We start from the raw sequence: 25436 nt of genomic DNA, 5'->3' as shown, positions 1-25436 counted from the left end.
TGAGAGTGGGGAGCTTGAGGCTGCCGGTTCCTGGAGTGGACCCGTCTCGTCGTCGCTGTCATCTCGTCTACGTCATCGCCAAACGTCTCCGCTGGACGTGGCGCTACGAAGGAGAGCAGGTGGCCGTCTCGGAGTTGGCGCCGTGGGTGTTAGACGGCCAGGGCTGTGTGTGGGCGAGGCTGAGCTACCGTGGGGAGTGTGGTGTGGACGACGGCGATGGAAGTCGTGGTGAATGAAGAAGGTGCCTCATAGAAACTCCGTCTCCGATTCGTGACACTACACTTACTCACACGCTGGGCTCCTTGCAGTGAATTGGCGGTGTACTTTTAGGCTTTTCGTCTGTTGGGAGCTGAGGGGAGTTCGTGCCTGGGAGTGGATGAAGACGGTCGGAGCCGAAGCAGTGGAGAGAGGTAAGTATAGGGTAGCAGTGGAGAGAGAGAAGTACAGGGTAGCAGTGGAGTGAGAAAAGTACAGGGTAGCAGTGGAGCGAGAGAAGTATCGGGTAGCAGTGGAGAGAGAGAAGTACAGGGTAGCAGTGGAGAGAGAGAAGTACAGGGTAGCAGTGGAGCGAGAGAAGTACAGGGTTGCAGTGGAGCGAGGAACGTACAGGGTAGCAGTGGAGTGAGAGAAGTACAGGGTAGCAGTGGAGCGAGGAACGTACAGGGTAGCAGTGGAGTGAGAGAAGTACAGGGTAGCAGTGGAGTGAGAGAAGTACAGGGTAGCAGTGGAGTGAGAGAAGTACAGAGTAGCAGTGGAGTGAGAGAAGTACAGGGTAGCAGTGGAGCGAGGAACGTACAGGGTAGCAGTGGAGTGAGAGAAGTACAGGGTAGCAGTGGAGAGAGAGAAGTACAGGGTAGTAGTGGATAGAGAGAAGGATTGGGTAGCAGTGGAGAGAGAGAAGTACAGGGTAGCAGTGGAGAGAGAGAAGTACAGGGTAGTAGTGGAGTGAAAGAAGTACAGGGTAGCAGTGGAGAGAGAGAAGTACAGGGTAGCAGTGGAGCGAGAGAAGTACAGGGTAGCAGTGGAGCGAGAGAAGTACAGGGTAGCAGTGGAGTGAGAGAAGTACAGGGTAGCAGTGGAGTGAGAGAAGTACAGGGTAGCAGTGGAGTGAGAGAAGTACAGGGTAGCAGTTGAGAGAGAGAAGTACAGGGTAGCAGTGGAGCGAGAGAAGTACAGGGTAGCAGTTGAGAGAGAGAAGTACAGGGTAGCAGTGGAGTGAGAGAAGTACAGGGTAGCAGTGTTCTGAGAGAAGTACAGGGTAGCAGTGGAGTGAGAGAAGTACAGTAGCAGTGGAGCGAGAGAAGTACAGGGTAGCAGTGGAGAGAGAGAAGTACAGGGTAGCAGTGGAGTTAGAGAAGAACAGGGTAGCAGTAGAGTGAGAGAAGTACAGGGTAGCAGTAGAGAGAGAGAAGTACAGGGTAGCAGTGGAGATAGAGAAGAACAGGGTATCAGTAGAGTGAGAGAAGTACAGGGTAGCAGTGGAGAGAGAAAAGTATAGGGTAGCAGTGGAGCGAGAGAAGTACAGGCTAGCAGTGGAGCGAGAGAAGTACAGGGTAGCAGTGGAGCGAGAGAAGTACAGGGTAGCAGTGGAGTGAGAGAAGTACAGGCTAGCAGTGGAGCGAGAGAAGTACAGGGTAGCAGTTGAGAGAGAGAAGTACAGGGTAGCAGTGGAGTGAGAGAAGTACAGGGTAGCAGTGTTCTGACAGAAGTACAGGGTAGCAGTGGAGTGAGAGAAGTACAGGGTAGCAATGGAGCGAGAGAAGTATAGGGTAGCAGTGGAGAGAGAAAATTATAGGGTAGCAGTGGAGAGAGAGAAGCATAGGGTAGCAGTGGAGTGAGAGAAGTACAGGGTAGCGGTGGAGCGAGAGAAGTACAGGGTAGCAGTGGAGCGAGAGAAGTATAGGGTAGCAGTGGAACGAGAGAAGTACAGGGTAGCAGTGGAGCGAGAGTACAGGGTAGCAGTGGTGTGAGAGAAGTACAGGGTAGCAGTGGAGAGAGAGAAGTACAGGGTAGCAGTGAAGAGAGAGAAGTACAGGGTAGCAGTGGAGCGAGACAAGTACAGGGTAGCAGTGGAGCGAGAAAAGTATACGGAAGCAGTGGAGTGAGAGAAGTATTAGGTAGCAGTGGAGTGAAAGAAGTACAGGGTAGCAGTGGAGTGAGAGAAGTACAGGGTAGCAGTGGAGCGAGAGAAGTACAGGGTAGCAGTGGAGCGAGAGAAGTATAGGGTAGCAGTGGAGTGAGAGATGTACAGGGTAGCAGTGGAGCGAGAGAAGTACAGGGTAGCAGTTGAGAGAGAGAAGTACAGGGTAGCAGTGGAGTGAGAGAAGTACAGGGTAGCAGTGTTCTGAGAGAAGTACAGGGTAGCAGTGGAGTGAGAGAAGTATAGGGTAGCAGTGGAGAGAGAAAATTATAGGGTAGCAGTGGAGAGAGAGAAGTACAGGGTAGCAGTGGAGTGAGAGAAGTACAGGGTAGCGGTGGAGCGAGAGAAGTACAGGGTAGCAGTGGAGTGAGAGAAGTACAGGGTAGCAGTGGAGTGAGAGAAGTACAGGGTAGCGGTGGAGCGAGAGAAGTACAGGGTAGCAGTGGAGTGAGAGAAGTACAGGGTAGCAGTGGAGCGAGAGAAGTATAGGGTAGCAGTGGAGTGAGAGAAGTACAGGGTAGCAGTGGAGTAAGAGAAGTATAGGGTAGCAGTGGAGCGAGAGAAGTACAGGGTAGCAGTGGAGTGAGAGAAGTACAGGGTAGCAGTGGAGTGAGAGAAGTACAGGGTAGCAGTGGCGCGAGAGAAGTACAAGGTAGCAGTGGAGTGAGGGACGCATAGCGTTGTGCTGGAGTGTGACGGAAAAGCCGATAAAAAGCGGCTAAAGTGTGACGGAAAAGCAGATAGAAAGCGGCTGGAGTGTGACGGAAAAGCCGATAGAAAGCGGCTGGAGTGTGGCTGAACTGTGACAGAGAAGCAGAGAGAAGAGTTGACGTAGACGGAGAAGCGGAGCGAGCGAGGCCGGCGGAACGCGGCGAGTTAGCGGAGAGCATGCTGGAACGATGTTGAATTGTATGGTGTTATCGAAATAAAGTGATGACGGAAAAGCAAGAAGCTGTCACGTGAAGTTCAGCACTACAGTCTACCGCACTCCTTGTGTGTGTGTGTTTGTGTGCATCGCAGACAGTGTACAGATTTAGGCCCGAGCCAAGTAAGGGGCCGTCCATAAATGACGTCACGCGATTTTGGCAGATTTTTGACCCCCCCCCCCCTCCCCCTCTCGTCACACGGCGTCAAAAAAGTCAGACATCCCTTCAAATATGATGTCACAAAGCTCTGCCCCCCCGCCCTCCGACAACCATGTTTCCATTTTGAAAATAAAACATGCTTCAAATCACTTCAAGCTATTGTCATTGTAGTGCGTATTTAATGTGGCGCTGCACTCTGATGTTGTAGGAGAAAACATTTATTAAAAAGGAGGTGTTGGAAAGCTGAAATTTTGCATAAAATTCACTTGAAAATATTTAATGTCTAACTAAAACTGCAGATGTTCAGAATATTATGTTGAAATTCTCTTATAATCATCAAATATTAAAAGTAATTATAACTATAAAAAAGTACTTGAAACTTCGTAGTCGAACGAAGCAAAATGGAGAGTACAATTATAACAATCACATATTATGAACAATATTGGTCGCGAAAGCCTACGTGTTAAACTAGAATCAAAATGTTTAATAACAATCATTCAAAACTTTTTTCAAAATTCATGTTTCTCCATTCTCCCATGGAGAAGCAAAATGCTCCTTCATGGAATAAATAAAAGGTGACCTTAGTTAATTAAAATAATTAGTTAATAATGAAAATTAATAATAATCAGTGTGACAATTCTATCGTTTATATTTATTCAAAGTTGCGCAATTTGACGTGACATCACATTTTTCAAAACCCCCGCACCCCCTCGTCACACATCGTCACAAATGTCTGACACCCCGTCCCCCCCTAGGTGTGTGACATCATTTATGGATAGGCCCCGAGTATCTTCAAGAACACGTGTCCCTTTTTGTTTACGATCAGAGGAATCAAGAAGATGCTTGGTGTAGTCGGCACTTTGCTTCGTTCATCATTTAGTTTAATTTTTCTTTCAATGCTTTGCTTTATGTGCCCTTTTTTTTCTTTCAAAGCGTGGACGGGTGCCCAAACGCTCCTGAGAGGCCTCCGTCTCTCCGCGGTGGTGGTGGTGGTGTGCGGATTTCACGGATCCCTGTCGGGGAAGACGTCGCTCAGGAGGCCGCGGAGCTTCCGGTAGGTGTTGCGGGTCTGCCACAGCGCCTCCCACACGGGCACCGAGATGCCCGCGTGCTTCTCCAGGATGAGCGTCACCAGCTGGCTAGCGGCCTCGAATCCGCCGTTGCAGAAGGACACCGCTCGGATTTGCTGGAGGTGACAGAAGACACCGGCAGACGACAGTAGCAGCAAGCTCGTGCGCCAGGTCACGTGTGTGTGTGTGTCTGTGTGTGTGTGCATGTCAGTGTGTTTGTGTATCTGTCTGTGTCAGTGTGCGTGTATGTGTGTCAGTGTGTGAATGTGTGTGTCAGTGTGTTTCTGTGTGTCTGTGGGGAGCGCTGCCCTACGAACCCGGCGACCCGGGTTCGATTTAATTTGATTCTGATTCCCGCTTACGGCCAACACCAGTGACGATTATTTGAACGGGTCCTGGGCCTCCCCAAGGTCGACTCAGCCTAAAATAAGTACCTGGTGTGTAAATATCGCTAATAGGGAGACAATGGCGGCCGGGCGTGGAGCTGGCCACCCACCCCGTCGTGTGCCGTGCCGGCCTGCATAGGTGCTGCTCGCTAGACTCACGTAGTAGTGAGTCGTCTGTCACACGCTATACTCACGTTATAGTTAAGAGTCTGTCACACGCTAGGCTCACGTTGCAATGAGTAGTTTGGCATGCAATGTACTTGTGTTGTAGTGGGAGAAAAGAGAAAAAAAAACGTGGCAGAGTGAAAATCCGGTAGTCGAGCTCGCGTTAAACGGGTTACTCACTGCACATTGACAGCGTTCATCGCTGCATTACAATGACAGACATGTGTACGGTAGGCCCCGGCGAAGAGACACGTACCGCTATCTCCGACTGCGTCAATGTCTTTTTTGCAGCAAATTCAATGAGCAGGGGCGTCAGGTTGCCTTGCAGAGCTCCCACCAACGCGGGGATCTCCGATCTGATCTTGTCAAAGAGTTGCTCCGGACTCTGGGGTCTGACGCTTCGACTCTTCGCAGCTTCGGGGGCTTGGGGAGCCGTCTCCTTGTCTTGGGATGCGAGGGGGAGAGAAGGGTTGACATGGCAAGTGTTTGTGAGATGAGGAGTTGCGAGTTTTTGCTCCCACGGCCATTCAACGGCACCCCACACCACACCCGCTTTTGAACAACTCAGTGGCTCGGAGATGATAACTACCTCACCTGGTATGCAGGAGGGAGTGGGTTCGATCCCCGACCCTGATGCCATGGTGGCTAGGATATGTTAACTACCTCGCCTGGTATGGAGGAGGGCATGGGTTCGATACAGGACCCTGATGCCACGGTGGCTAGGAGATGTTAACTACCTCTCCTGGCATGCAGGAGGGCGTGGGTTCGATACAGGACCCTGATGCCACGGTTGTTAGGAGATGTTAACTACCTCTCCTGGTATGCAGGAGGTGTGGGTTCAATCCCGACCCTGATGCCATGGTGGCTAGGAGATGTTACTGTAACTACCTCTTCTGGTATACAGTTTCATGGGTTCGATCCCGGACCCTGATTTCACGGTAGCTAGGATATGTTAACTACATCACCTGGTATTCAAGAGGCCGTGAGTTCGATCCCGGACCCTGATGTCACGGTGGCTAGGAGATGTTAGCTATCTCCCCTGGTATGCAGGAGGCGTGGGTTCGATCCCCGACCCTGATGCCATGGTGGCTAGGAGATGTTAACTACCTCTCCTGGTATACAGTTTCATGGGTTCGATCCCGGACCCTGATTTAACGATAGCTAGAAGATGTTAACTACCTCGCCTGGTATTGAGGAGGACGTGGGTTCGATCCGAGACCCTGATTCCGCGGTTGCTAGGAGATGTTAACTACCTCTCCTGGTATGCAGGATGCGTGGGTTCGATCCCTGACCCTGATGCCATGGTTGCTAGGAGATGTTAACTACCTCTCCTGGTATGCAGGAGGTGTGGGTTCAATCTCGACCCTGATGCCATGGTGGCTAGGATATGTTAACTACCTCGCCTGGTATACAGGAGGTCGTGGGTTTGAACCCAACAATGACGATGCCTGCTGAGGTATATTCCAAGGCTGCGTGCAGAGGACGCCTTTTGGCGTTTTGAGACGAGGCTCAAAAGAAAGCTGTCTCTGGCGTGGACCAATCAGTTTCAAAGACAATGCAAATATTATCAGAGTTTTTTCTTTGCATTCTGAGTATTGTGGTTAATGCAGACATGATTCCTTGTAAAAGGTTTCAATTTTTGTGTTTTGACATCTTAAAACAGCTTTTTTATTGCCAGAAAAAAGGGGAAAACCTATTCGTATATTTTGGTACTGGCAAAGGAGGTCCAATGATGTAGATTTTAAATAGTTTTTGTACCAAGTTGACTTAAACCTTTCGTGACTGCTGGAATTCATATTCTTTGGGTGTTTCGGTAAAATTATGTAGATAGGTTCAAAGAAAATAACAAAAAGAACTACGACGTTTCGATCGCAACACAAGCAGTCGTCTTGTGGAAGACGCGACTTTTCGTACCATGTTGGCGGAACATTTCGGCCTGGTATTTTGTGAGTAAAAAAAGAATAATAATAATGTTTTTGTTAAAGTTTATCTCACCTCGCCATTGGACCGTTCTCGTCCAGACGTCTTTCTCTTGCTGGCCCTTCTTCGTCAGGGTGAGGAAGACCTCCTCGAAGGCGCCGTAGAACGAGACGTGAATGAAGTTGTTGTCGCTCGCCGGGTTCTCCATCATCAGATTCTGCGCGGACGAAACGGGCGGCCAAAAAAGAAAAAGCTGAAGACGACACCACCAACCCCCCCCCCCCCCCCTTATCGCGCATCGTTGACGTTCGAGGGCTATTTTCGTTCTGGTTCAGAAAACTATTATTTATTGATACTGGAGGAGAAATCCATGAGGTCGTGGGTTCGATCCCGACCCTGACGATACCTACCGCTCCATATTTGGAGTCTGTGTACCAGGCGAGGGAGCCCAAGATATCACAATTGTGTACTACTATTTTATTTTATACCTACGTGACTTTACCGAAAGAACCAAAGAGTATGGATTCCTGCAGTCACGAAAGCTTCAAATCAAGATTGTGTACTACTGTTTTTTTAGATTATTAATTTGGGCTCCAGGGGTGGAAAATCCACGGGTCAATAATGTTTGTCAAAATCTCAACGCGCGCAGTTAAATCTGCAGGTCGGACGAACCACTCGCGTGGCTGATCGCGAGTTAACCGTAGTCGAAAACAATCGCTCGCTCGACGATCTGAACTCGAAATTTTCAACTGTAGACGAAAACGGGAGGGGCGGCTCACCTGCGGCTGTATCGAATTCGTGGCGACGTTGCAGCTCAGCGCGTAACGTTTGGCCACCACCAGCGTTTCGTCCGACTTGGGAGGAATGTTGTAATACTCGTAGCGTTCTTGCCGCAGCTTCCTCTTCAGGCGCTGAGAAATCAAACGGGTCCATGGTGTCGGAACGCTCCCCACCCCTGCACGCCTGCCAACCGGTGCAGACTTGAGTCGCTCAGGGTTCAGGGGGGGACCCCTTTTTTCCGGTATCAATAACACAGGAGGTGTAATAATAAACTTCAAAGGCTAAATAGACACCAATAATCACGACAAGGCACCAGCGAGTCTGTGTTAACCACACAATCGTGCTTGCGGTAAAACGCATTGATTCTAAAGGTGGAGGGGAATAAATCCGGAGCACCCTTGAGGAAAAGAATCCATGCAACCACGACGGGAAGAATATGCAAATCTCAAGTATACAGCATGCGACAGCATTGGACTCGAAACCACCGCCTACCTGCATACAAGGCGAGTTAGTCAACATCTCCTAGGCAACGTGGGTGTTAGGGTTCGGGATCGAACCCACGACCTCCTGTACACCAGGCGAGGTTGATAACATCTCAACATTGAACCCACGACCTCCTGTGTACCAGGCGAGGTAGTTAACATCTCCTAACCACCGTTGGCGTCATGGTCTTTGATCGAACCCACAACCTCCTGTGTACCAGGCGAGGTAGTTAACATATCAAAATCGAACCCACGACCTCCTGTATACCAGGCGAGGTAGTCAACATCTCAACATCGAACCCACGACCTCCTGTATACCAGGCGAGGTAGGTAACATCTCCTGGCCACCGCATTGCAGTGAAACGCGTTGTAAGTTTGACAGCCACACCTCAAGCTAAGGACTCGCAGCCACGTGGTCCACCAACACACGGCCATCTTGTTCTATGGTCCACCAAACCATTACAACAACAATAACTGAAGTGTGTTCTCGATTATCCCCTTGCATTTTATGCAATTACTGGAATAACCGCGGACCTGAAATTTTGACAGTAACTATTAAATCATGAATTTTGCCTTTTGCCTAAATAATCGTAAAGCATACCAGTTTTACAACATTGTTATTCTTGTAAATGTTTATTGCAAGTGACAAGGTGTTTGAACCGAACAAATGTGTCGCTCCGGTTAATCTGGAATCCACGTGATCGCCTCCACAGTATAGTTGCAATATCATTGCAATGGGGCAGCGTTTGATCGATGTCTGATTGGCTCTGGCTTTGCTGTCCACTCAGTGGGGCAGCGCTTGATCGATGTCTGATTGGCTCTGGCTTTGCTGTCCACTCAGTGTGGCAGAGTTTGATCGATGTCTGATTGGCTGTTGCTTTGCTGTCCACTCATTGGGGCAGAGTTTGTTCGATGTCTGATTGGCTGTGGCTTTGCTATCCACTCAGTGTGGCAGCGTTTGATCGATGTCTGATTGGCTGTAGGCTTTGCTATCCACTTAATGGGCTGATTCGTCTCCTGGACGGGAGCCAGGAAAGTGTGTTCACTGATTTACCGTGCAACATCGATCTCATATTAATTCTAAACAAAAAAAATTGTCAGCTGTGCTTCATTTAAAGTGATTTATCCGATCATTTCATTTGTGAGTTTACATTTACGAAACTGCGCGACGGCAGGAGAAGTTTCGACGTAATCTACGCCTTTACTTTCGGCTTTCCTTAAGAGATCCGCGGAATAACGGTGACACTTTTTGGATTCCTCACGACTCTTCAATCGCCCGTCGGCCGCCCCCTCCCCCCCTTCTCCGTTATCAAGCGCGGACAAACAGAGACAGTCTCCCGCGATCGACGCTGCCAAAGGGCAAAAACCCGACTCACTTCGATGTTGGCGTCTGCATAGGGGACGACGTGCACCTGCAGCTTCGTGAGCGAGCCGGGAACCTTGAAGACGAGCACGGCCGCGTGCACGTGGTACACGAACCCGGGGATCCACCGGAGCACCGCCGTGAAGATCGACAGCGACGTCGTGAGGACCCTCACGTGCGTCTGCGAAACGCGCTGCGGGTCTCTCACCTCGATGTTGCCGTCCCTCGTGTGGAGGACTTTTATAGCGGACGTGTGTTTCCAGCCTGGGGACGGGAGAGGGGTCGCAGCGGGATCATGCTACTCAGAGACTCGTCGGCACTGCACCATAGACTCAGTATTGCACCATAGACTCAGTACTGCACCATAGACTCAGTACTGCACCATAGACTCAGCATTGCATGATAGACTCAGTACTGCTACGCACAGACTCAGCACTGCACCATAGACTCAACACTGCACCATAGACTCAGCACTGCCCATAGACTCAGCACTGCACCATAGACTCAACACTGCACCATAGACTCAACACTGCACGATAGACTAAACACTACCCATATGTAGTGGTGGTGTTGACGTGCGCCGACAGTGATGGATCACGGGGCGGCGCGGGGTGCGGGGTTGGGCACGCATGTGGGCGTGGTGTGGACGCTCGCGCCGGTATTGAGTGAGTACGGGGCGGCGCGGCGTGTGGGATTGGGCGCGCTGACACGAGGTGAGAAAGAAGATCGTGGGCAGCGCGCAGTGATTGGTCAAATGGGATGGGTGCTCTCAGCGACGTCCGCAGGATGGACATAAAGGAGGACGCGCGGGAGCACTCGAGGTTGTTAACCAGTTGAAGATTGAAGACGGAGTTGAAGAAGTAGTGCCCTGAGACCCCTAGTCCCGCTGTCCTTGTCAGGACCGGGGCCCTGTGTGGCTCGGAGGCGAGACTGTGGGACCCGTGGTCCGACGCCCATGTGGGTCGGGACTGTGGGACCCAGAGTCGAGATGGACACCCCGGCTGGGTGTGTTCCGAGAGGCTACGGGGCGTAAGGGCCCGTGTTGGTGTAGCCAGGAGAACCGTGTGGGTTAGGCTGGTGTTAGCCACCCGTGTAACTAAGTGGGTGTTGGTCACCCGAGTAACTATAGTTGGTGTTAGTCACCCGTGTAACTATAGTTGGTGGAATAAAAGAGTGTGCTACCCGTGAAGTCGTCTCCCGCCGAGTTACTACATTACAACTGGCGTCAGAAGTAAACCTGTCTACCCGTACCCACGAGCGAGATCGGGAAGACGACGGCATACCGGAGACACAAACCTCGGAAGGAGAGGACGAGGAGTTGCCACCGATGCAGCACTTCGCGGCAATGGCCGATGCTCCGCTCGCCTCCGACACCAGCCTACAGGACGCACACTCCCGCCTGGCGGAGTTGCTGCTCGCCGCCGCTGCAATTTTGGCGGAAATCACCGTTTCAGCGGGCGGAGGGATGGCTGCGGGGTTGGAGGAGGGAGCGCGGCTGGAGGGATCCCGCCAGAAGGCGCTTCGCGCCAAAAGTTTTGAAGTTGGCGCCGTTTTTGAGGGTCCGCCATCGGTTGGCGGGAAGCGCGGACACCACGTGGGTGGAGATCTCCACTCAGCGCAGCCCGCGTCATCGGCGCGCGCCAGAGCTCTCCACCATGCGCCTGCGGACGGAGCCGACATTTTCTACAACCACAGCGGTGCGCGGGAAAAGCATTCCTCGGAGGACGACGACCAGGTCTTCCAGCAACGATTGCCCGCGCTGACGGTGTTCAAGGCGGACGGAGGCGACTGGGGGGCCTTCCAACGAAGGTTCCTCGCACATCAAGAAATGTCGGGGTGGTCCGACACCACTGCCCTACGCGCGCTGCCAGCGACGCTCGACGACGACGCGTTTGCAGCCTTCACATCTGCCCCAAGGTCGTCCCGCTCAACGCTCCAGGCCGCGCTACATCTAATGGATAAGGTGTTCGGCTCGCCCTCGACCTGTCGACACTATTTCTACGAACGGCGCAAGGTGGTTGGAGAAACAACGCTCGCCTATCGCACGGCGCTGCTCGCCCTGGCGGACGCAGCTTTTCCCCGCATGGACAAGGAGGGGAAGGACGCCATGGTGACGGAGCAGCTGCTGGCGTTGGCTCACGACCTGGGAGTCCCCATCAATACGGCGGACGAAATGGACATCTGCTCCCTGGGGATTGCCACGTGTATTCATGCATACGAAGTCCTCAAGCGAAAGCGGACGGTCATCTGCACATCGGCGGGGATCGCGGCACCTGCCACCACGGTCGCCGAGCCTCAGCCTGCTGCGGCTCGGGAGGAGGCCTTCACCGTATCGAGACCGGGGGAGTGGAGAACGGGAGGGTGTTCGCCCACACGTTCATCCCGCAAGCTGGAGCAACCGAAACCTACGACGTCCCTCGTCGTCTGCTACAACTGCGGCCTTCGGGGTCACGTTGCGTCCGGGTGCTGGGCTCCGCGTCAGCGCCACGGGACCTCGTCCGGACGACGACCAGGGCCACAAGTCGTCCCAGCTAAACCCGGCAAGTCGCGGCACCTCACACGCTCGGTCCACATACACGGCACACTCGGGTCGCCGCGTCGCGGTGGGGGGACCGCGTATGGGTACCGGGGATTCGGTTCGGCGAGGGGGGTTCGTACACGGCCCGAAAGCAGTCGAATGGTCCGAATTGGCCCACAAGATAGTGGCTGCGTCGGCCGGGTCGTCCGTGGTAACGGGGTTTATTGACGGGGTTGAGGTCCGGGTGCTTGTGGACACGGGTGCGTCAGCCACTATCATTTCGGACCTTATTTATAACATCCTTCCCGTCCAATGTCGACCCCTTTTGCCGGTGGACGTACCATTTTACGCGGCGAATGGGGGATCCTTGGGAATCATCGGCCAGATTCGGGCGACTATTTGTATTGGCGATATCAAATTGGCGGGTCCTATTTTTGTATCATCATCGCTGGCAGTTCCTTGTCTACTAGGTATGGACTTTCTAGCTAAAATGACCATCAAAATTCTCATAGATCAGGCCTGCATTGAACTTCTATCGGGACGGCGGGTTGCATTTTTGACGAGTCCTACTAAAATACGCACGGTTTGTGCGACGGTGCAGGCGCTGGCAACTCAGACTGTACGGGTACCTCCGGGATCGCAGTTGTTGGTACCCCTTCGATTGAGGAAACCCCTCGGGGTGGATGCGGGGGGACAGGGAGTTCTGTTGGGGCCGTCAAACAGAGCTGTTGGGGGCCTCGACTTAGCGATAGCTCAGACCATGGTGCGGGCGGACAGTGAGCCGTTCGTTATGGTCCTGAATACGGGTTCGCGGCCAGCCGTAATTACACAGGGAACAGTGCTAGCTCACGCGGCGCCGCTACCCGTCGAGGAACAGCTCGTTGCTCACGCGGATTCGAGAGTCGATACGCATCCTCAAATTGAGGAGGGGACAGAGTGGTTGGACTCGTTGTGTGCTGGGTCTAGTAACTTGTCTAGTGTGCAGTTGGGAGCGTTGAGGGGCTTGCTACTCGAATTCGCTGACGTGTTTAGCAGACACAAGTACGATATTGGCTGCACAGACCTGTTGCGCCACCACATAGCGACGGGGGACGCGGCCCCTATTCGACAGAATCCCTTCCGGCTCAGCCCAGCCGAGAAGGAGCATGTGCAGTCGGCGGTTAATGACATGTTGGCGGCCGACATCATTTCGCCCTCTTCCAGTCCGTGGGGTGCTCCCATCGTCCTTGTTAAAAAACAGGACGGGTCCTTGCGGTTCTGTGTCGATTTCCGCCGCCTAAACAAAATCTCAATGGCCGACGCGTATCCGCTCCCCAGGATGGATGAGTCGCTGGATGCCTTGGCGGGAGCACAGTTTTTTTCGACGCTTGATCTGATTTCGGGATTTTGGCAATTGCCCCTCGATGACGAATCGAAACCAAAAACCGCTTTCCGGACACCGGGAGGCCTATTTGAATTCAACCGATTGCCCATGGGCTTACATTCCGCTCCCGCCACGTTCCAGAGGCTCATGGAATTGGTTTTGTCAGGACTCCAATGGGACACCTGTTTGATTTACCTCGATGATATCATCGCTTTCAGCCGGACTTTTGAGGAGCACCTCCAGCGACTGAGAGCGGTGTTCCTCAGGATGCGTTCCGCTAATCTTAAATTTAAACCGGCAAAATGTTACCTGCTTCGGGAATCGGTCAGGTACTTGGGCCATATCGTTAGCCGTTCAGGGATCTCGACAGACCCTGCTAAGACGCACTGCGTCAGCTCATGGCCAACGCCAACCTCGGTCACTGAAGTCCGCAGCTTCATAGGATTCGCCTCCTACTACCGTCGTTTTGTCAAACATTTTGCCACCATAGCCAGGCCCCTGCACGCTTTGACGGCTAAAGGTGTGCGGTTTCACTGGGGGCCGGAAGAGGAGGCTGCGTTCTGCTCCCTTCGTGACGCCTTGGTGCGGGCTCCCCCCTTGTGTTACCCCGATTTCACGCAACCGTTTTTGCTCGACACAGATGCCAGTAACACGGGTATCGGGGGAGTGCTCTCACAGGTGGTCGGGGGGGTCGAACGGGTGGTCGCCTACGGTAGCAGAGTTCTGTCACCTGCGGAACAACGCTACTGTGTAACACGTCGTGAATTGCTGGCGATTGTTTTTTTTATACAGCAATTCAGGCCGTATCTTTACGGCCGTCATTTTACAGTTCGTACGGACCATGCGGCTCTCCAATACGCTATGCGGGTGGCGCAACCCTCCGGCCAATTGTCCCGATGGTTGGAGGTCCTTCAGGGCTACCAATTCACGACAATTTACCGTAAGGGATTGCGCCACTCGAATGCGGACGCCTTGTCGCGATTGCCGCCGCGCACGGAATGCGCATGTCTGCTGGGATCGGCGCGGTGTAAACCCCCTGTCGCCGTCCCCGCGGAAGTTTTGCTCGCCGCCACTGACACTACGGGGGTCGACGCTCCCACGGGGACGGACTCATTACTAGCGTTGCCTCTCATCGAGTGGGGCCGTCTCCAAATGGCCGACAGCTCCCTACTCACGTTACGTCGGAAGGTTGACGCTCCCGGGGGGGGGGGGGGAAATGCGGGTCGGTTCCTGGGTGTGCAGACAGGGCCTCTTGATGAAGTGGGACAACATGTCTCGGCGTCACGCGCTCGTTGTGCCATTTGCTATGCGGGGTAGGGTCGTTCTGGCCGCTCATGAACGACTCATGCATCTGGGTTTTCACAAAACGCTCGCCCTAATCCAGCGAGACTATTATTGGCCGGGGATGGGCAACGACGTGGCGAACATCCTTAAGGGATGTGTAGGGTGCGCCCAAAGGAAACCGCCACCAATAGCGGCTAATCCACCGCTGCAATCCATTCAGGTTTCACGCACAAACGAACTGGTTGCGCTCGACATCTTGGGACCTTTTCCCACTACACCTAGGGATAATAAGTACCTGCTGGTTGGCGTAGAGTACTTCACCCGTTGGCCCATGGCATGGCCACTCGCCAACCAGTCGGCTGCGGCAGTGGCGGACGCCTTTGTCCAGGGCTATGTTTTGGACAAGGGCGCCCCCGAACGCTTGCTGATGGACCAAGGGAAAATTTTTTCGAGCGTTTTGTTGCGCGAGGTGTGCGACCTGTTGGGTACAAAGAAAGTGCGTACCTCCTCGTACCACCCGCAGACTGACGGAATGGTCGAACGTCTGAACAGGACGATTACTTCTATGCTGTGCCAACAGGTCTGCAACGATCAGGTTGATTGGGACTTGCAGGTACCTGGGGTACTCGCGGCCTATCGAATGGCCCCTCATGCGGCGACGGGGTTTTCCCCATTTTTTCTCATGTATGGGCGGGAGGCCGATCCGGCCATGGACGTCCAACTGGAGATTTCCCAGCCACGCGAAAAATCTAAATTGGCGGACCACATCAAATTTAATATCGCCAAACTGGCTGAAGCGAGAGAGGCTGCCAGATTGAATTCGCGGTCTCTGCAGATCGCCAACGAAAGATTGCATGGACGAAGGGTGCATACGCACGATTGGAAACCTGGCGATAAGGCCTGGCTGCATTGTCCACATGCACCGTTGGCTACGTCCCCTAAATTGTTGAGACCATGGAGGGTACCGGTGGAAATTGTGCGTGTTGCACGACCCCAGAGTATACAGATTAAATGGGAAAAACGCCGTTGGTACGTGCACCCCTCCCGACTGAAACCCTACGCGGCACCGCGGGACCCCACTTTGTGCCGTAACGACCGAGCGTGTGATGTGGCCGTCGACTCGGGGAGGGATGTGTCGCAGGCTGATCCTCACGTGTCTCCACCTGACCCACCCCCAGGTGTCTCGGACCTGATGGCTGTTGACCGTCGGGAGCCGGAACCCCGCGGCACGCGCGGATCTCTGATGCCTGGCCCGTGCCTTCCTGGACTGCCGGCACCGCCGGACGGTCAACCGCGTCTGGTGCCGTACGACGGACCGGCAAGGTGGACTCGTGCTAGGACACAGCACTTTTCATGAAAAAAAAAAAAAAATTTCAAACCCGAGCTCGCCGCCGCGTTCCCCCTCTGCCGGGGTAATGTCCCGTTCAAGGGGCGCTCGGAAAGAATGGGACGCTGCACGAGTCGGAAAACTTTTTTTTTGCATACACATTTATTGTTGTCACTCGCCGGATTGTACATAGTGTTCTTGTTGTGTTGTGTTGTGTTGTTGTGATTGTTGTGGTGTTACGGGGCACACATGGGGGGGGGGAGTAATACATTTTTATTGCAGCCGGGTCGGCTGCGAGCTATGTGGTAGGGGGTGATGTAGTGGTGGTGTTGACGTGCGCCGACAGTGATGGATCACGGGGCGGCGCGGGGTGCGGGGTTGGGCACGCATGTGGGCGTGGTGTGGACGCGCGTGCCGGGAGTGAGTGAGTACGGGGCGGCGCGGCGTGTGGGATTGGGCGCGCTGACACGAGGTGAGAAAGAGGATCGTGGGCAGCGCGCAGTGATTGGTCAAATGGGATGGGTGCTCTCAGCGACGTCCGCAGGATGGACATAAAGGAGGACGCGCGGGAGCACTCGAGGTTGTTAACCAGTTGAAGATTGAAGACGGAGTTGAAGAAGTAGTGCCCTGAGACCCCTAGTCCCGCTCTCCTTGTCAGGACCGGGGCCCTGTGTGGCTCGGAGGCGAGACTGTGGGACCCGTGGTCCGACGCTCATGTGGGTCGGGACTGTGGGACCCAGAGTCGAGACGGACACCCCGGCTGGGTGTGTTCCGAGAGGCTACGGGGCGTAAGGGCCCGTGTTGGTGTAGCCAGGAGAACCGTGTGGGTTAGGCTGGTGTTAGCCACCCGTGTAACTAAGTGGGTGTTGGTCACCCGAGTAACTATAGTTGGTGTTAGTCACCCGTGTAACTATAGTTGGTGGAATAAAAGAGTGTGCTACCCGTGAAGTCGTCTCCTGCCGAGTTACTACATTACACATAGACTAAATACTGCACCATAGACTCAGCACTGCATGATAGACTCAGCACTGCACCAAAGACTCAGCACTGCAACATAGACTCAGAACTGCACCATACACTCAACACTGCACCATAGACTCAGCACTGCACCATAGACTCAGCACTGCACCATAGACTCAATACTGCACCATAGACTCAGCACTGCACCATAGACTCAGTACTGCACCATAGACCCAATACTGCACCATAGACTCAGCACTGCATGATCGACTTAGCACTGCACCATAGACTCAGCACTGCACCATAGACTCAACACTGCCCATAGACTCAACACTGCACCATAGACTCAACACTGCCCATAGACTCAGCACTGCACCATAGACTCAACACTGCTACACATAAACTCAGCACTGCACCTTAGACTCAACACTGCACCATAGACTCAACACTGCCCATAGACTCAACACTGCACCATAGACTCAACACTGCACAATAGACTCAGCACTGCACCATAGACTCAACACTGCACCATAGACTCAACACTGCACCATAGAATCAACACTGCACCATAGACTCAACACTGTCCATAGACGTAATACTGCACATAGACTCAACACTGTCCAATAAATGTTTGAGACCGTGAGCATAACGACAATGTGGATTAGGGCAAGAGGAGTCCGCAATATATAATAGCTTTTAGGTGTGACGTGTGAAACTGAGTCGCAAGTCGCTTGAGTTGCATCTCATTTTAGTCACGAGTCATTTGCGTCACAGTGCCACTGGGACCCTTGGCAAATGAGAAACGGCGAAATTAATTGGGCACCATGGTGGCTAGGATATGTTAACTACCTCACCTGGTATGCAGGAGGTCGTGGGTTCAATCCAAGATCCTAATTCCCACAGTGGCTAGGAAATGTTAACTCCCTCGCCTGGTATACAGGAGGTCGTGGGTTCGATCCCAACCCTGGCACCATGGTGAGGTAGTTAACATCTCCTAGCAACCATGGTGCTCAATTAATTTCGCTGCTTCTCATTTGCCAAGGGTCCCAGTGGCACTGTGACACAAATGACTCGTGACTAAAATGAGATGCAACTCAAGTGACTTGCGACTCAAACGACTTGAGACTCAAATGACTCGCGACTCAAATTTGATGCAACTCAAGTGACTTGCGACTCAAACGACTTGCGACTTAAATGACTCACTATTCAAATGAGATGTAACTCAAACAACAACAGTAACTGATAATTGTTTTTTAACCCTTCAATCTGGCAACAAAACTGACACCTTTTTTACAAGAAGTCATGTTTGCATAGACCACAATACCTGCAGTCAATGCAAACAAAAACACAACTCTGATAATGTATGCACTGTCCTTGAAGTTGATTGGTCCACACCCGAGACAGCCCCCCCCCCCAGAGCCCAGTCCCACATGGGCCAGTCAACTTCAAGGACAGTGCACATACATTATCAGAGTTATGTTTTTGTTTGCATTATGGCCGCAGGTATTGTGGTCAATGCAAAAATGACTCCTTGTAAAAAAAAGGTGTCAGTTTTGTTGCCAGATAGAAGGGTAAAAAAACAATTATCATAATTGTTTTACTTGCAAATGAGGTTCCAATGGTGTAAATGCTTACCCCGAGCTCTCAAACTCTGATGGTGCATTGTCTTTGAGTTGTGCGCCTTTTGGTGTCATCTGGTCTAACCCATGTGTAGTAGAGTTCACGACTCTTGGACGCCGGAGTTGGAGGCACACTGGTTTATTCACACAGCACGGTTGTGGCATACAACACTAGAGGGGGTATCGGCCCCCTCACCCGCTTAGCTGGGGATACACGCGCTAGCTACTCCTAGCCTGCCTCCTAGTCCTCCACTAACGGGCTAGGGGAGGCTATCTGGCCCGACACTGGTAAGTCGGGCCCGGTACCCTGAGTCCCAGACCAGCTCTGACAGGAGCACTGGCTCTGGATCTCGGGACCACGCTGCTGGCTCGGTCCTGTTCGGCCCTGATAAGGACGGCGAACCAGGGGAGTCCAGGGCTCTAGCTAAGACGTCTTCAGTCTTCTCTGGTTAGCTTAACAGGAGCCCTGAGCCCTCCGATACATCCCCTTTTATTCCAAACCCCCCGCTGAGGGGTGGGGCCCCGGGGGATCATAACTCCGAATCAGCCCCCCCCAGGGTGCCTGGCGCGGACGTCGTAGAGAGCACCTCCCCGTGCACTCACGTAGCCCCGCCCACTGTGTTTGTTTGCCATAAGCTGCCATGCATAACGGGCTCTCTCTCTAACACCCCTACATCACCCCCCCCCCCCCCCGCATAGCTTGCAGCCGTCCCGGCTGCCAACATACCAAAACATGACAATAAAAGTGCATTTACCCCCTGACCGCGCGTGTACCTCACTATTTTTCAACAATAACAAGAACAACAACAAGAACACAACAAAAACGCAACAGCGAAAAGAGAAAACAACCCGACGCACCCCCCCCCGAATAAATACGAATTCCGTAAAACAGCCTATATACAATTTGCAGGGAATCCACCACACACACAACACATGGCGAACCCAACATGTGTACATCCAATGCGCAGGGAACACACCACTCACACAACACACAATGAACACAACCTATGTACACATCTTCCGGCCTCACAACAGTCTGCGCATTTTAGCGCGCGTCCTTGCAGCGGGCCCCTCACATGGGGTAACCCCGGGTGGCGGACCGTCAGGTGGCAACTGTCCGTCTTGGAGTGAGTCCTCATCCGACGCCGCGTGACCCTTGGCATCCCCAGGTGGGGTGATCGGGCGTGAGCCCGTCACTCCTGATGCACCTGGAGGTGGCACAGCCGGCAAGGCATTAGATGAGAGCGACGGAGACGGACCCAGTGAGTCGGTCGACCCCCCACATGTTTGGCCACGCGTGTGTGAAGTGGGGATGTGTACCGCAACGAAGGGTTTTAATCTAGAGGGGTGCACGAACCACCGCCGCTTCCCCCATTTGATGCGCACGCACTGCGGGCGCAAAACCTCGACCACCTCCACAGGGCCCCGCCACGGCCACACCAGCTTAGATGAGGTTGCAAGTGGCACCTGGGGACAGTGCAGCCATGCCTTGTCCCCCGGCTTCCACTGCAGCATGTGCGCCCGACCCAGTCTGAGCCGCTCATTCGCTTTTTGACGGAGGTCAGAGTTTTGCATGGCAGCATCCCGTGCCTCTGTCAATTTGGCCAGATTAAATTTTACATGGTCAGCCAATTTAATTTTTCCCTGCGGCGCGGGGATCTGCAGCTGGGCACGAACAGGCGGGTCAGGTTCGCGGCCGTACATGAAGTAGAAGGGGGAAAATCCCGTAGCTGCATGGGGGGCCATTCGGTATGCCGCCAAGACCCCTTAAATTTGCAGATCACAATCAGTCTGTGAGTCCGAAACCTGCTGTGACAACATTGACGTGATGGTGCGATGCAGACGCTCGACCATCCCGTCAGTTTGCGGGTGATACGGGGAGGTACGAATTTTCTTCGTGCCCAGGAGCTCACAGACTTGTTGGAGTAGTTTGCCGGAAAAATTTCTGCCCTGGTCGGTCAGCAGCCGCTCCGGAGCACCTTTGTCCAGGACGTATCCCTGAACAAAAGCCTCCACGATGGCTGCTGCCGACTGGTTGGCAAGGCGCCAGGCCATATGCCAGCGCGTAAAATACTCCACACCAGTCAACAAATATCTATTGCCCCTGGGGGTGGCGGGGAATGGGCCCAAAATATCCAGCGCGACAAGCTCGTTTATTCTGGACACTTTGATTGATTGCAAGGGTGGGTTAGACTCCCGTGCTGGCGGTTTTCGTTGCGCGCACCGAGGGCATGACCCCAATAAATCCCCGACATCCCTCGTCATGCCTGGCCAAAAAAAAATCAAGTTGGAGCAAGGCGAGGGTCTTTTGGGTCCCCAGGTGTAGGAGGCGCTCGTGAGCGGCCCACACCACCTTGCCCCGCAACCCAGAAGGGACCACCAGCCGGTGTCGACGGGATTTCCCGTCCCAATGCATCAGCAGACCTTGCACCATTTCCCATGCGTCGGCATCACCCCTCCCCCGCCGAGCACCGCCGACACGACGACGCCACCCGAGGAGGGAGGTATCCTCCATCTGGAGGCGCCCCCATTCAGTGATGGGCAACCCCAACAGGGAATCTCTTCCCTGTTGTGCGATCGAATTAGTAATCAATGTTTCGTCGTCGTCGGCGGCCGCCAAGACCGGAACCGATATGTCCCCCGGAGGCCTGCAACGTCCAGACCCCAGGAGGCATGCACATTCGGAGGTGGTTGGCATGCACGACAGAGCGTCTGCATTGGTGTGGCGAACGCCCTTATGGTAGGTGGTTTCAAAATCAAAGTCCTTGAGAATCTCCAACCATCGAGACAATTGTCCCGATGGTTGTTGAACTCGCAGGGCGTACTGTAGTGCCGCATGATCTGTGCGGACGGTGAAATGCCGACCGTACAGATATGGGCGATACTGTTGGATGAAATAGACAATTGCCAACAGTTCCCGACGGGTGACACAATATTTCTGCTCCGCAGGAGACAACACCCGACTATCGTACGCGACCACCCGTTCCACGCCGTCAACCACCTGGGAAAGCACGCCCCCAATACCCGTGTTGCTCGCATCGGTGTCAAGCAAAAAGGGCTTAGAAAAATCGGGGTAAACCAAGGGAGGAGCTTTCACCAGAGCGTCCCGAAGGGAGCGGAAAGCAGCCTCCTCCTCCTGTTCCCAGTGGAACCGAACCCCTTTTGACGTTAAAGCGTGTAGGGGTTTCGCAATCGTCGCAAAATCCGCGACAAACCGTCGGTAATAGGACGCGAAGCCAATGAAACTCCTGACCTCTCCCACCGAGGTGGGAGTCGGACAGGAGCTGACGCACTGCGTTTTGGCGGGATCGGTAGCAATACCTGAGCGTCCCACGATGTGTCCCAAATAACGCACCGATTCGCGTAATAGATGACATTTTTGGGGTTTGAATTTCAAATTACCAGCCCGCATCTTTTGGAAAACCGCCCGCAACCTCTGGAGATGTTCGTCAAATGTTTTACTAAAGACGATAACGTCATCCAAATAAATCAAGCACGAGTCCCATTGCAATCCAGCCAAAACTAATTCCATCAAACGCTGGAAAGTTGCCGGCGCTGAGTGGAGTCCCATCGGCAACCGGTTGAATTGGAACAGGCCGTGCGGTGTACGGAAAGCAGTTTTAAGCTTTGAATCATCGTCCAGAGGAAGCTGCCAGAATCTCGAAAGTAAATCCAATGTGGAGAAGAATCGTGCTCCCGCCAAGGCGTCAAGCGATTCGTCCATCCGTGGGAGCGGGTATGCGTCGGCCACCGAAATTTTGTTAAGGCGCCGAAAATCAACGCAAAACCGCAACGAGCCGTCCTGTTTCTTAACTAGGACGATCGGCGCTCCCCAAGGGCTGGTGGAAGGAGAAATGATGTTGGCGGCTAACATGTCATCAACAGCCGATTTGACATGGTCCTTTTCGGCGGGACTTAACCGAAAAGGATTCTGGCATATTGGCGCGCTGTCACCCGTATCAATATGGTGACGCAGCAGATGAGTGCAGCCCAAATCGTATTTGTCCCGACTGAAAACGTCGGAAAATTCCCGCAGTAGTGTTTTAAGCTGTTGACGCTCTGAATTTGACAGGTCCGTCGATCCCGCACAAAGCGCCTCGAGCCACCCTTCATAGCTGTCCGAATGTGGTCGCGGCGCAGGGACAGCGTGCACGTGATTCGCGACGGGTTCCTCACAGGGCACCGGCGTTGCATGAGCAAGCACGGTCCCCTGTGGGACCACCACCGTCTGCGAGCCCACATTAAGGACCGCGATGAAGGGGTCTCCGTCCCCTCTCAATATGGTCTGGGCCGGAAGTAAATGAGGTCCACTAACCCCGGCCCTAGACGGCCCCAGCAGAACCCCCTGGGCCCCAACGCCCTTAGCGAAAGGCCGCCGAAGTTTCAAAGGAATCAACATTTGTGCCCCCGGAGGAACGCGCACCGTTCTATCTACGAACGCCGGCACCGTCGCGAACGCCGTCCGACTTGTAACGGGGGATGGTAGAAACGCCATGCGTCGGCCCGATGGGAGCTCAATGCATCCCTGGTCGATTAATATCCTAATCGGCATTTTGGCCAGGAAGTCCGTCCCCAGCAGGCACGGAACCGCCAGCGAGGAGGAAACAAAAATCGGCCCAGACAATTTAATATCCCCGACACAAATTTGGGCTCGAATTTGTCCAATGATGCCAAGTGAGCCCCCATTAGCAGCATAGAATGGCACGTTAATGGGCATCAAAGGACGGCTCTGGACAGGGAGAATATTGTAAATTAATTCCTAAATAATGGTCGCCGATGCTCCCGTATCGACCAGGATGCGCACCTCAACCCGTCGATGTGCCCCACAATGGCAGACGACCCCAACGATGCGGCTACAACGCGATGGGCGAACACGGACCACTGGCTGGGTTCGATATGAGTTCACAGAGTGGTGCGTGTTGGTGCGATGGTGCGCGATATCGACCCCCCATTCGCCGCGGTTTTTGAGTGTGTGACGGGCGTGTGCGTGGGCCAAACATGAGGGGTGCCGCGACTCGCCGGGTTATGATGATGGAGCTTGGGAAGTGGGCCGGCGTCCCGTCGAGGTGTCATCCCGCGCTGCCGAGGAGAGCGGCACCCCGAGGCGACATGGCCCCGGATGCCGCAGTTGTAACAGCGCGGGAGCGCTGGCGACGACGATGGATGGTCGCGATGGCTCGAACCGCCCCGGTCCGCCCGTACTCCCGCTCCCTGCTGCCGTTGATGGTCGATGGCGCAAATCTCCTCCGCCGGGAGGGTGGCTGCAGCCACGGCACTCCCGCTCGCCACCTTGCTGGTTTTCCATCGTTTCGAGAGCAGGTTTGCGTGGAGGAGTCGTGCCGCTTGGAGGGAACACATCTCCGCGTCGTCCTGTGCGACGATGACGATATCCAAGTCGTCCGCCAGCAGGAGTATCTTCTCCGTAACCATGGCGTCGATACCTTCATTGTCCATCCGTGGAAAGGCCGCCGTCGCCAGTACCAGGAGGCTTGTGCGGTACGCCAGGGGCGACTCCTTTGCCCCCCGCTGGCGATCGTAAAAGAGTTGGCGACAGTCCGACGGCGGACCGTAGACTGCGGCTAGCAGCTGCATCGCCATCTGCAGCGTGGAGCGCCTCTCCTTCGGTGCCGATGTTAGAGTGGCGAGGGCGTCGCTGTCGAGGAGTGCCGGCAGCGCGCGGAGAGCCTCGGCGTCCGTCCACTGCGCCATTTCCTGGTGAGCGAGGAAGCGCCGCTGGAAGCCGCCCCAGTCGCCTTCCTCGCCCACACATTCTTTGAGTGGAGGTAGTCGCTGATGTAAGGCAGCGGCTGCCGCGGAAGGTCGCACTCCCCCGTCCCCCTCACCCGGCTCAGCCTCGGCGCGAACAACCGATGGCATCGCCGGTCGCACCCGTGGTGACGTGCCGTCCGTTGGTGATGACGCGGCAGGTACTGTATGCCCGCCGTTGGACTCGATGCTCAACCCGGCCATGCCCTCAACAGCAGCTGCGGCGATGGCGGGATTTTCAAAGTGGTGCTCCGTCGAAATGGCGGGAAGGTGCTGTGGTCGCCGGCTGCCGTCACCCCGTGGTGGTCCAGCAGCTCCCAGCTGTGTGATGTGGTCCAGCATGGTGGCAGCGGCGTACAGCAGTTCCGCCAGCTTAGCGTGCGCCTGACTCAGCCCCTCTGTCGACAGCTCCCCATTCTCCTGTTGCTGCGGTGTGAACGCATCCGACCCCGTCTGCTCTGTGCTTTCTTCAGCCGTCCCGGGCTCCCCGACTGCAACGGTGTCCTCTCCCTCCGGTACCCTGACTCGAGCTGTCCGGCGCGTGTCCATGTTCGTAGATCTTTACTTCTGACACCAGATGTAGTAGAGTTCACGACTCTTGGACGCCGGAGTTGGAGGCACACGGGTTTATTCACACAGCACGGTTGTGGCATACAACACTAGAGGGGGTATCGTCCCCCTCACCCGGCTAGCTGGGGATACACGCGTTAGCTACTCCTAGCCTGCCTCCTAGTCCTCCACTAACGGGCTAGGGGAGGCTATCTGGCACGACACTGGTAAGTCGGGCCCGGTACCCTGAGTCCCAGACCAGCTCTGACAGGAGCACTGGCTCTGGATCTCGGGACCACGCCGCTGGCTCGGTCCTGTTCGGCCCTGATAAGGACGGCGAACCAGGGGAGTCCAGGGCTCTAGTTAAGACATCTTCAGTCTTCTCTGGTCGGCTTAACAGGAACCCTGAGCCCTCCGATACATCCCCTTTTATACCAAATTCCCCGCTGAGGGGTGGGGCCCCGGGGGATCATAACTCCCAATCAGCCCCCCCCAGGGTGCCTGGCGCGGACGTCGTAGAGAGCACCTCCCCGTGCACTCACGTAGCCCCGCCCACTGTGTTTGTTTGCCATAAGCTGCCATGCATAACGGGCTCTCTCTCTAACACCCCTACACATGTGAGTTTAGGCTCTAAGGAAAGCTGTCTCGGGTGTGGACCA

General features: G+C 54.2%; 2 protein-coding genes across 5 annotated transcripts in view; one reads left to right on the top strand and one right to left on the bottom strand.

The window, feature by feature from the left end:
• The window catches only part of LOC144738050 (uncharacterized), a 478363-nt gene that overhangs the window by 224343 nt on the left and 228584 nt on the right, over positions 1–25436 (top strand). The gene's annotated exons all lie outside the window — the stretch shown is intronic.
• LOC144738115 (uncharacterized) overlaps positions 3428–25436 on the bottom strand; it is a 54486-nt gene continuing 32477 nt past the window's right edge. For all 4 annotated transcript variants that reach the window (XM_078621034.1, XM_078621035.1, XM_078621033.1 and 1 more), the window contains 5 exons: positions 9405–9655; positions 7546–7677; positions 6842–6983; positions 5103–5290; positions 3428–4411 (listed from right to left, as the gene is read on the bottom strand). In XM_078621034.1, the coding sequence (XP_078477160.1) occupies positions 4229–4411; positions 5103–5290; positions 6842–6983; positions 7546–7677; positions 9405–9655 (896 nt within the window). In that variant the 3' untranslated portion in view covers positions 3428–4228. The remainder of the gene's footprint in view (positions 4412–5102; positions 5291–6841; positions 6984–7545; positions 7678–9404; positions 9656–25436) is intronic.

Source organism: Lampetra planeri, chromosome 77 (genome assembly GCF_965212315.1).
Source record: "Lampetra planeri chromosome 77, kcLamPlan1.2.h2, whole genome shotgun sequence".
NCBI classification, from domain to species: Eukaryota; Metazoa; Chordata; class Hyperoartia; order Petromyzontiformes; family Petromyzontidae; genus Lampetra; species Lampetra planeri.
Note: the sequence above shows the minus strand (reverse complement) of the source record. Positions and strands in the feature narration are given on the sequence as shown.